Source organism: Sander lucioperca, chromosome 5 (assembly GCF_008315115.2).
Source record: "Sander lucioperca isolate FBNREF2018 chromosome 5, SLUC_FBN_1.2, whole genome shotgun sequence".
Lineage (NCBI taxonomy): Eukaryota > Metazoa > Chordata > Actinopteri > Perciformes > Percidae > Sander > Sander lucioperca.
In genome coordinates, this window is record NC_050177.1 from 24,616,184 (window position 1) to 24,629,064 (window position 12,881).

General features: G+C 41.8%; 1 protein-coding gene across 3 annotated transcripts in view; it reads right to left on the reverse strand.

The window, feature by feature from the left end:
* Nucleotides 1-12,305, reverse strand: part of LOC116048315 (lissencephaly-1 homolog) — a 48,149-nt gene extending 35,844 nt beyond the window's left edge. Inside the window, exons 1-2 of one of the 3 annotated variants that reach the window (XM_031297331.2) lie at nucleotides 12,098-12,305; nucleotides 24-342 (exon numbers count right to left, since the gene is read on the reverse strand). In XM_031297331.2, coding sequence (XP_031153191.1) covers nucleotides 24-55 — 32 coding nt within the window. In that variant the 5' untranslated portion in view covers nucleotides 56-342; nucleotides 12,098-12,305. Of the gene's footprint in view, nucleotides 1-23; nucleotides 343-11,862; nucleotides 11,884-12,097 lie in introns of those variants that run through there. The other 2 variants (XM_036001217.1, XM_031297332.2) reach the window with 2 other exon arrangements.
* Nucleotides 12,306-12,881: the final 576 nt, after the last annotated feature.

Here is a 12,881-nt window from a genome sequence, read left to right on the forward strand (position 1 = left end):
TGAAAGGTGTGTTGGCGACTTACAGTTCATCTCGTTGCCGTTGTGACAGCACCATGGTGATGGGGCAGTGTGGGCGGGGCCGGGAGGGATCAGTTGGTAGAAGGTGAATCTTGTGCAGCTGCTGCGCTCTCCTCAGTCAGGAGATGAGCTGTGCTGATCCAAGCAACACGGGCAAGGATGAGCTGTGTGCTCCAATGCCGGGCAGTTGGTTTTGTCCAGACTCTGACAAAGACTCAGACTGAGAGAAGGGGAATGCAGGAATCTGCCCCCCAACTGGCTGACTCCAGGGACAAGAGAAGTGGAGAGCCTGCAGACCAGTCACCAGCAAAGTCTACACTGCATCTGGAGAGGAGAGAGAGGGAAAGTCAGCATTAGGTATGCATGACAGATAACATGCAGAGTGGGTGGAGATGAACATGTTTACAGGCCAGAGGAGTACTGCATCAATGTCTGCACCCGTTTATACACAGATAAAATAGCTGAAGAATCTGTCAATAATGGAAGAAATAACAGAAGCCCAAAATACGTACTCTAGCAGAAAAAGAATGTGACTTCCATTGCAAAGTCCATCTATCAGACATTTAAAAATACAACACATGAAACCCCCTCTATTCCATAAACCACTCCTTCATTTGCTCTTCAGCTCCACTTCTATCTACTTTCATAATCTGTCGGTCATGTCACTAGTCTGGTCTGAGAGCTCTGGTCTGTTCTTGCAGCAAATTCCTTTCTCCGTGAACATTCAAGAGCTGACCCACATTCTACGAGCAACGTTCTTCTCTTACCAGGTTGCAACAGAAAAAAAAAAAAAAAAACAGGACACAGCCGAGCAGGCTCGAGTAACGGCTGTGTCGAATTCCTTAAATAAACTATTATTTTGCACATTACGCAGTGTTTTCACTGTGTACATTCGGTCCGCCCCTGAAGGAGCGATTGCCGCCACTCCTTCAGTATATTAAAAAGTGTCATGAAGTCGTAATTACACGACTCCGGAGAGCTGTCTGCTCCTCTAAACTCAAGAGAACATCACTTGTGACGTCAGGACTAGGGCTGAACGATTTTTGAAAATAATCTAATTGCGATTTTTTTCAAAAATATTGCAATGTTGCAATATTGCAATATGCAATTATTTTTTAAGCTCTTTGTCTTCTGTATTATTCAACAAAGACAAGCAATAAATCATTGTATAGTATGAACAATACAAGATTAGACAGATTAAACTAACTGTTCTTTCCTGGAGGCCAGGCTTGTATGAAATTAGGTGATGCATGAATTTATATGAATGACATCTTTTATTTAACTACTTCAGTCACAGTAGTATATTGAGCACTGACCAAGCCTGGTGTAAACATTCATATGAAAGTCAGAAACAAATCACACAAACTAAAGGGCAGATTGTAATAAACATATGTAAACATGTGGATTGCACTTTTTAAACACTGTCTTTGAACTTTACTAGACAGTTAAGTAAAAATATAGTATATACAGTACAGTATTTTACAGCGCACACAGAGGAGCTGCCTCCAGCCCCTCCCTCCCCTCATGAAGTTGCGTGCCGTGTGCATGACAGCGTCAACGTTGCACTCACACTCAGAGACAGAGAGGCTATCGTTACGTTAGCAGTAGCATGCTGCTGCTGGTCTTGCCGTGGGATTAACTGTACTAATAAAACCGTTGAAACACCGCGGCCACGCTGCTGTGAAAGCTCCCCGAACGTCATTTATCAGAGTCTGGTTGTTACCCCTCTCCGCGGCATTCTCCTCCACTCCATATCTTTATAACAGAGCTAGCTAACTGGAGCTAACCGCTAATCAGAGCTAATCGTTGCTAACCGAGCCTTCAGTTCTGCGTGCCTGTATCCATTAACTGCATGTATGGACTCGAGGCCGAATAAAACCCTTCATTTTATTAAAATGGCTGTAAAAGTTTTAAACTACAACTCAGAGATGTTTGAATGCCAGAAATCTGCTCAAGGTACGGCATAGCATTAGCGTGCTAAGTTGATGCTTTCTCTGCGGGTGCAGACTGATTTGCTCTTGCGAGTCATGTGACCAAATCGCAGCCTTTGCGATTAGGAAATTGCGTCTTTACATATCGCGATATTATCGCAAATGCAATTAATCGTTCAGCCCTAGTCAGGACAACTAAATAAACAACAGCGGGAGTATAGCAGTTTCTCCTCAGGCAGAGTGACAAACAGTGACGAAAGCCTCGACGGATGATTCACCATAAAAACGGTTTGAAATATGACAGTTACAGTCGCTTGGAAAATAGGGTTATGGGCACTGAATTTGATGAATTTATTGTTTATCAGACCCCAGATGAGACAAGAAGCTAACGTTAGAGAATACGGTCCCTCTGACTCCCCGCTGCAGGAGACGTTGTATACCCCGACACGCTATATTCACTTACTGTTTAAAAACCATACCAACCATACCACTCAAAACCAACATGAAAAAAAAATAGTAATGTTCCCTGAGCATTTTGTTTTGTTGCTAAACTGTATATAAAATGAGAAATTCACGTAACATTATTCATATTTTGGTACAATGCTTAGTAATGGCAGTAGTAGTAGTGGTCACAGTGAGTGAAAATGTGATCTGAGATTGGAAAATGTCTTATGTATCTGTAATTGTTCATTAGCTATGTATGTACAGTATATCTGTAAAGCTGAACGGACTCACAGTAGTAACACACATCACCCACACCCAAACCCACACAAAAGGTTAATGAGTAATCGTGTTACATAATCATGATTTCAATATTGACCAAAATAAATCGTGATTATTATTTTTTCAAGCAGCCCTAATCAGGAGTGGAATATTGATGTGAGGAACAATAACTGTCGAAAAAATGCAATGCAGCTAACACTAATGTGATGAAGTCTATTTTTACACTGCATCTTAGTATTGAAAAGCATTTTACTACAGAAGGTAGCCACTAGAATACCAACTGTGAGCTACAATAGGCCTCTTAGTCTACCGAGACCAGCGTGAATAGATCTCTACCAGACCAGTAAACAAATGTACAAACACAGCCAATTGACCTACTTCTAGATACCTGCAACAAACTACATCCAGGCACCCATGTCCAGACACAGGTACAGGTGACAATGTGCATTAAGCATGAGATGTGCTGCGTGTGAAAGGAGCAACGAAGGAAAAAGTGATGTGTCTGGAGTTAGGGCTGCAACTAATGATTATTTTGGTAGTCGACTAATCCGTTGATTTTTTTTTTTCAATTAGTCAACGATTATTTTTGTCACGTCTGCAGTCTGCAACGTCACAGCGTAAACATACACGGCACTTTCTAAAGCCACGTGGCGTGTTATCGCGAGGCTGCGGTTGGGTTCAGGAAACGTCACACGCGGGTTGGCTTTAGGAAAAGAAAAACCGGTTGGGATTAGGAAAAGAAGAACGGGGTTGGGTTTAGGAAAAGAAAAAACGTTCAAATGGAAACATCACACGCGGGACACGATCCCCGCTCTCCTGGGTGAAAGTCCTGTGTTTTACCCATCCTCCACCCTGACCAACCTCCCTACGTGGATTTTCGCCATTTCATACTACTCGCTACTGTGTCAATTCAAACGCAATCGCAAGGTAATGTAAGTCAATGGAGGACAAACGGCGTTGATAAACACGCTAAAAACCGAGTGTGCGTCTTCATAACACGCCAATAATAGCATACGAATTGTATGATACGCCACTTCATGAGATCAGTCTGCTTCCTTTGGGCGGGGCTCCTGTACCGGGCTCCAGTGCATGTTTTACCTCATCTGCTCAAGTCTGTATACCTGTGAATGTCACCTAGTTGTCCTGTCTCTGCCTTAACATAACTTCAGTTCCCATAGCAAATTAAAATAATGACCCATGAAACATATGAAACTTAAGCTTGATAGCTTAATCAAATGTATTTGTGACATTAATACTGGTGGTTACAATCCAAATAAAATTAATTAATTAAATAATATACTGAAGTGCAAATGTAGCGCTCTAGAATCTTGATGTTGGAATAGAACTTCATTGGTCATTTCTCTGACAACATGTAAAACAACGTAGCTAATATTGAAGAAATGTAACAAAGTATTATTATTACTGTCAATTATAACATTATTGCCTCAGCCCCATAGAAGGTCTCCCTCACTCCTGTATTGTTTTGTTTACACTGAAATAGCAATATCTATGTAATTAGACTTCCATGTAATGGGGTTATCTAACTATCTAACAGCCAGCGTGGGAAATATTGAGTGATGCGGGGAGCCAGAGACAGATGAGCTCACGACACTCACACGAGCACTATTTGTTTTTACGAGGTAAAATTTATATATTTAACAGCCGATATGGATTTTTTTTTTTTTTTTTTTCAAAGAAGCGGCCTCCTCTCTTCGCGTCTCTAACGTAACCTCACTCACCTAAGTAAGGGAGCGGTACCGCAGCGTGTGGCAAATGTTGCGCTCGATTTTGTGACGAGACCGAATACTACAGCACTACCGAGGTCTATCAACACAGCTCCGCTGACCAGAAGTGCAGGCAAGCGGGGTTAAGAACGTAAACAAAGAGAGGATGGCTAACATTAGGCTAAGGCTAACTTTTTATCGGCTATTACTTCGCAGCATTTTCCACGCCAATGCACGGTCTTTAGCAAACAAAATGGATGATCCTCAGCTGCAGATCACCACTCGTAAATGTATTATGGACTGCAACATCATGATTTTCACGGAAACATGGTAAAAAACGGCGCTGTGCAACAGCATCTGCGAATGATGAGTGTGACGCTACCAAAGCAAGACACATGAGTGTAGATGACGTTACCTACCCACGCAGTAACTAATCACTCACGGACCTTGTCCCTCTCACACACATTGGCCAACTCTGGCAGACTCGCTCTCTCCTCCTTTTCAACATAAAATAAAAAAATAAAAAGTCATGAAATTTGCAGGTCGCACAAGTGCGACAAGTTTAAAAAAATACTCGCACAGTCTCAAAATGACCATTTGGTCGCAGTCTGGAGTCCTGCCCCAGATGTAAGATTAAGTCCATTCTGCTGAATTTATCTGGTTAAGCTGTGGTGTTTACTTATTTATTTGCATGTTTAACAGTTTGACATTGTAGGAAGCAACCTACCGTGGCTAATAGCTAACCTCTGGACCCTGATGTCACCACACCATACCCGATATGTGACAGCAGTCCAAATATCTGCTTACCTACTGTGTGTGGATTGCAGCGTGCAGGGGGTTTCTGGCAGCTGCCCAACTACTTTGCCGTGGTTCAGGGTCACAGCAGTACAACAAAACAATAAGGAGATGGCATTGAAGCTAAAAATGTCTCTTGCTAAAACTCCACATAGAAAACATCCATTGAAAAGCATGCGCCTTCAACATCAACCTGTAAAACTGCTGTGGTGTCTGAAATGAGGTCATCTACTATATATTGATACTTCACCCTCTGTGCTGCTGGCAGCTGTCATCGCTGTGAGTACCCATTAATGTGTTAGCCTCTGCTCTCTGCAAATCTCATTTGTGGCTTTAGTCACAAAATGTTTGCACAATAACATAATCAGGCTAATTGGCTCAGCACAAAATGGGGTGGTGTCTTGTTGGAATGGGCTATAGCCGTGGTGCATCTATAAATCTGCCCACTGACAGTTAATAATGTGTCTTCCTCCCATTGATTCTTTTGTCTTTGTGTAGCAGCAGGAACTGTAAAATAAAGTGCCCCTTACAGTAATGGCGCTGACTGCTTTGAGAGATGTTGTTTAATTTCCTAACAGCTTATCTGTTGTTAAAATGCCATTTTTAGTGAATAATGGAAAACATCCTCTGTCTCTGTCAGTTTAAGAATGCAACAACCACGCGCCAAGTCAAAAGTGTAATGATGTTCTGTATTTGTTTTTAAATAGTCTAGCATATGAATTTTTTTATGAAGATTTAAAATTGTGGGCCACTTAATGCAATATTTCAGTCAAAACAATCAAATCAAGTAACTAAAACAGGGAAACCATGATAGAAAATATCAGAGTAATATGTCAGCAAATCTTTTAAAAGAGGATGTTCAGTGCTTCCCCTAGGTTGACTGCTTTAGCCGGAAATCCACGCTTCACATCGGCATAAATATATCACTTTTAAAGCTTGTTCGCCTGTTACTCCCATTATTTCCTTACAAGTATTTTTGCAGTTAAAAGGCAAATTTTTTTTTTTTTGTAAACACAGTCCAGCACAGTGCTCACTCCACATAAAACTAGGATTGGGTATAAAGACAGAGCGCATTTAAGTCCCGCCCCCACCGGAGGGGAAAAGAACTCTCCGCTCTCCATTGACGTGTATTGCGTGAAAGTGCCTCCTTGTCAATTTTGTCTGCTAGCAAACAACAGAAAAATGCCTAAAGGCTGCTGAGTGGTGATATTCACTACCAACAACGCAAAGAACACATAACTTAACTTTTTAAAAGCTGCCGACCTGAAAAACTTAGCTTTTATGAAGAGACATGAGGATTTAGCAGAAAGAATGAGGAGACTATGGGATCCTGACACTAAGCTAACGTTATGTACGACATTACGTGTTAGCTTAACTTACAGACATATAGTTAGCCAATAACTGACATTTGGATAATTGACTTGGTAACAAAATGCTTGCTGCAAACATAACGTCGGACATAACGTTAGCTTAAGGCTGTTTTACGGTTGTGTGCAAACTCCACGCCGTAGCTACGGCGTCGTGACCCTTTCGGAGTTCTGCGTCGGGGTTGAACGAGTTTCTTTGCATCGCGGTGCATTTCACCGCAAGAACACTAGGGAGTGTGTGGTTTCCGGAGGGTCAATCGCGAAACTCTTTGTTTACTTGTGCGTTGGTGTGTGCCTCGAGCCGGCGTCTGTCTGTCTGTCTGGGGAGTGGGTAATAGAGCGAGGGAGAAGTGAGAGAGTGACAGCAATTGTCTTCGGAGCAAGTTGTGACTCTAGAGGCATAGTGAGAGAAACAAAGTGTCTCCCCTGTGCTTTCTGACCACGGTGGGAAATCTGTAGCAGGAAAAGTTAACCCTCTCTTTGATTTCATGTTGTTTATGGAGAAGGAAAACCAGGAAATGAGTCGGGGGAAATGCAACGCTACCAAGCCACGGCCGAGTGACGTGCGTGGCCGTGACGTGTAGTTACATTTTTCGAGAGGTGCACGTCAGGCTATGGCGTAGACGCAGAGGGGTCTGCGGGGGTACGCCGTCGATTCTACGCAGGACCATAAAACGGCCTTTAGTGTCAGGATCCCATAGCCTTCCCATTCCCCCTGCTGATGCCGCACGTATCCACTTTTGTCTAGCTTGGTTTTAGGGTCGGCAGCTTATAAAAACTTAAATCATGGGTTATTTACCCTGTTGGTTATGTACCCTGTTGGTAGTAAATAGCACCATCAGCTTTTAGGCATTTTTCTGTTGTTTGCTAGCAGACAAAATTGATGAGGAGGCATCTTCACGCAATACAAGTCAATGGAGAGCGGAGATGAATATAGGGGAAACACAATGGATATTTGGTGTTATTTTTGGCAAAACAGTTTGAGACAAACTCTCAAAAAAACACTGAAGTTGAACAAATGAGGCATCTGGTCAAACTGCAACATATCAGACAGCAGTACACTATTGCAACTTTGCATCACTCCACTTGACAAGTATGACATACAAGGTACGGTATGTGTACAACATTTTTGGTAATCACACACTTCAATGTCTGAACAAAAAGGAACACGCCCCTGAGGAATGAAGTGCAAAGGAGGAAAATAAAAACACCAGTTAGAGTCTAAAGTGAAGTCTAAAAGAGTGTGTCCCCGCAGCTCCTTACCAAACATACCACCACAGCAATGCTGACAGTTATCACCTCACTGTCACCTCTTATTCACTACGTCATTGTGTCATTCATTGTCCTCTTTCAGAAGCAAGTATCTCAACAGCTCGAATCTGGAGCGCCTTCATTATCTGTTGATAACTTCACCTTCATATCAGCTGTGCCCTGGGAATGTTACATTATCATCCTTGACTGCAATACAAGTAACCTTAACTTCAGCAGTGGTACCAACACTATATTATACATATACTTGCTTAAGATAATTGTGTGGCATAACATGTCCCTAACAGGAGACTGCTACACACAAAGTAATGAACATGCCTACAGAGGATCACTGTGCTGCATCGGCTTGATAAACATGGATAATTTATTATGCCAAGCAATGAAGCAGCTCTGACATTAGCCTGTGTAGAGGCCTGTTCATCACATATTCACCAGATTCTTAAACCAACCAACCTATAACCAACAGGACTGGAAGGTTGAATATTCTGTAAATCATCTCCAGTTTCCGTGAATGGTTGTTCTTGGTGAAACCACTCTGACAGAAATCATCCAGAGAGCTTTCTCACTAACTGAGTGAACATCTGGCTCAGCTTAAGATCTGCAGCCGTTACTACCTGTAAGGTGCCTGGGTCAGTTTAGTTATGTGAGTTGGTAACAATCACCTAACCTTAAATTACAGAGCTAGTGGCATCTTCCTTCAGTGCCTAACAAAAAGGAGGGCCTATTAACACAAAGCAGCAGATGTAGGAATTAATTCTGTATTGACCAGCCTTGGCTGTTCCTCTATACATTTTCAAACACTAGTCACCAGATGGAAAAGTACTCATCTCTCATACTGACAAGTGTATGTTGCCAATCAAATTACCAGGCCATCATCCTATCAGTTGTGTTACCTGACGTAAGAGGCCTGATCAGCAGATCAGAGCATCAGTAAGCAGGGAGCGCACAGGAACATCAAATCAAACACATGCCTGAGCCAACCTGCACACAGGTGGGAACAACACAATGAACACTAGTTAGCCTCCTTCATTCATACATGTTGTACAAGCAAAGTTCCACCTAGCAGCCAAAAAAACACATTTTCATTTATCCAGGGTATTCACTTCATGCCAACAAGTTACTGGTTTAAATTATTATAGCTCTAAATTTAGACTGGAGGTGTATGATGAGTCTGTCAGTTATGGTCGCCAAGCTGGCAAGTATGAAGCATGTTCAAATCAAACCTTTCAATTCTTCAGGCTACTTTGGCACCCACTATAACTAGGGATGGGTATCAAGAACCAGTACTGAACTGGTACCGGTTCAGGACTAGGGCTGGGCAATATATCGATATTATATCGACATCGATATATGAGGCTAGATGTCGTCTAAAAGTGTTGTCCGTTTCTGGTTATAAAGGCTGCATTACAGTAAGGTGATTTAATTTTCCAGACTTACTTTTATTATTTGCCTTTACCCACTTAGTGATTGTATCCACATTATTGGTGATTATTTATCAAAAATGTCATTGTGTAGTGGCCAGGTAGGCTCAGTGGTAGAGCAGGCGCACATATAGAGATTTATGCCTCGACCCAGAGGTCCAGGGTTCGAAGCCGACCTGTGATGATTTCCTGCATGTCTTCCCCCCCTCTCTCTCCCCTTTCTCACCTAGCTGTCCTGTCAAATGGCGGGGGAAAAAAAGCCCCAAAAAAAAAATTCTTCCAAAAAAAAAAAAAAAAAAAAAAAGAAAAATCTCATTGTGTTAATATTTTGTGAAAGCACCAATAGTCAACCCTACAATATCGACATCAATGTATTTGGTCAAAAATTATTGTGATATTTGTTTTTCTCCATATCGCCCAGCCCTATTCTGGACTGGTCAGTACCGAAGTATTGATAAGCTCCTGGACAAGCGATACTGCATAACATTGTCAGACGTTTCCTCAGAATCAAAGCGGTCATTTGTAGGTTGTCAGGCAGTTGCTGCTGGCAACAGGTCAGTAATGACCAGTTAGCTAGCTGGTGGGCACCCTGTCTGGAAGGTCAACGTCTGCGCTGCTGTCAGCTAAGGGAAGACGACTCATACGGTATCTGCCCTTCAGCCTGCCACAATCAAAAAGATAAACAGCCTCTCATGCTCATCGTTGGCTGTCGACACAAAATAAAGAGGAGGCCCCCCTCGGCAAAACATTCTGCTCCTTTCAGACAATACTTGAATCTTTTCTTTGACAAGACTACCCGAAAGACATTAGAGAGGAACACACTACATGTTCTGTTGCTGTCATTGGCTTTGCTCTCCAGTTGTTAAACTGGCAACAAGTGCTAGCAAAGCAGGTCTTGTAATGGTCGAAGCTTGTACAATTGGAGTTGCTGTGTTTCCATTGCTGAATAGAGACGGGCAGCCGGGATGCACTTATTCAAATCAACTTTTGATAAAACATAGGACTGACTAAGATCGCTTTCAAGTAAACTGTGAGAAAAATGAAGCATGTCTTCTACTTTTTTTGTAAAGAAAGAGGGCTGCTGTTTTCATATTAGCTCATTTTTCCAAATAGAACACAGAAAATTGGTCTTGCAATACACAGTTTGACACGGTTTCAAATATTGTACACTGCAGTTTGAACTTTGTGCCATTTCAACATCATGGTGGCTTTCTGACATGTGAAATTCTGTCAAACTTAATTACATTATATACTCAAATTTGTATAGCATTTTCATTTAGAACAGACAACACCAAGGTCTTCACCGAAAAACTAATAATTCATAAATGCAGATTAGTTCGTCAGAAATCGGCCTGCCTTTGATAACAAATATGCAAATGGTATGTGTAGTTAAATAATAAGTCAGGGCTAAATATGGGCTAATTAGGGAGACAAAGACATAAACCAACATTAAGATAACCGAGAAAATATTCTAAACTTTGAGGAATCCTCCATTGACTCGCCACAGGTAGCAAGACATTCAATAGCTCATTTGTTCAAGGGTTAGTTGTGTTTATGTCAGAATAGCATTGCTAGATTCACAAAAGCCCAACCAACTGATATATACACTTATACACATATACACACTATGATTATAGCTGTCAAAATAACAAGTTGAAAAAGGGATCACATTCCTTAAGTCAGTCATAGACAAAGTCAACATCTGTTTTTGAATCTGAACACTGCTTTTATTTATATTTATATTTATATATATATATATATATATATACACACACATTAATATCCCATAATTCCAGTTGATCAGCTGCAGCGCGGTCCTTACAGGCGTGGCTAGGAAGAATAAATCACCCAAGGATCCTTGCTTAAACCAATGCTTTATATCCGATATCAATACAAGGGGACTCGCTTGTCGGATTCAGTGCACAACAGTGTGAGCAACCACAGCAATGATTTGCATTCATCCCAGTGTAAGCCCTCGGTCCACAAATTCCTGTTCCGAATCACTCAATCATACCCTCACAATGAGAGAGAAAATGTGCAAACTGAAGACAAGGCAGACATTTAAGTACTGGTTAGACGCAATATACAAACTCATCGCCTGCGATGTGCTCCACCCTGATTTTCCAACACTGAGCCAACAAACCGCATGAAGCAGACCGAGTTGCAGATGATGATGGCAGTAGCCATCAGTGAGCATACACCAGTATGACAGCGACAAACAGCAGAGGGAATAATATAGGAGCATGTCATGTTAGAAAACTGCAGCAGGGGTGTCTGATGTTCAATTATAATTAGATCTGCACAACACATGTACAACGCAAACCAGGTGATGAATATCACATAATACAGCAGTGGTGTGAAGCTGCAGCACACTGGACATGTTGTCTTAACTGTGGTCGCTAACGATTTCGGTCGACATGACGACGGTGCCAGCCGGTAGCTTAACGTCATCTAACGTTATGCCCACTTATCGTTAGCTAATGTTGGCTAAAGTTAACGTTAGCTAAGTTAGCTTCCCGGCGATGCAGTCAGAAAGTTAGCTCGTACATTCAGTTTAACGAAAACTACAGGCTCATAACATGCATTCAAGCTCAATTAGCTACAATTAACTTACACCGTAGCTAAAGTCGACAGACTTGAACTATAGTAAGCGCACAAGATTGTTTATCTGGACCGAAGGATATGCTCCGCTGACAAGGTACCTGCTGCTCCAGCCCAAGCGGCCTATCCGCCATTTTGAGACATAAAAAGGAGGTGCAAAAATTACAGCCACATCGTCATTTTCCCCACCTAACGCCAGATTCCTTCGACCCTGACCGGCTTCGTATTAGAAAAATATTCGGACTCACCCTATTGTTTCTGCCTGTGAATATCCTCAGTCGTCTTTAACGGTAACACGACCCGACAGGGCATGAATTTTCCGTTCCAAAATATGATCTTGTGATGTGGAGGTAAACTGTGCCCGTCTTGTCTCTCCGGCGCTGCTTGCCTGTTTTTTCGTAGGCTACCGCATTCGCCTTCAGCCGGGAGCGCGCACAAAGCTCGCGTTCACGGTCTGACGGGAGCGCTCCGCCCTTGATAGCAGAAACAAAGTCCCTATGGTTGCTTTATTTGTACATGCAAAAATATAAGAGGTTTGGAATTTTACTGACAATGTCCACTATGCTGAATGCATTTTGCATTAGTGAAAGTAACTAGGAACATTTACTACTAGTTTGGTACTGTACTTTTGAGGTACCTGTATTTTACGGTAGGCTAGCTTTATACTTCCACGCCACTACATTCGTAAATATTGTACTTTTTACTACACTACATTTATCTGTCAGTCAGCTATAGCCACTTCGCAAATCCATAATTTACATATACATGTGATCAGCCTATAGGCGTACGATATTATTCAAGATTAAATTACTTGACAGTGGAAAGTAGGTAAAAAATAACTCCAGCCAGCAAAAACAATAAAATGCTGCTTATTATGCATCAGTAATACAAAAATATAACACACTGACAGGACCCACTCTGCCACCTAATGAGTACTTTTACCTGTTATACTTTTAAGTAATTTTTGCTGCATATACTTTTGTACTTCTGTTAATTTTACTTAGGTAAAATATCGCAATACTTGTTCCATCA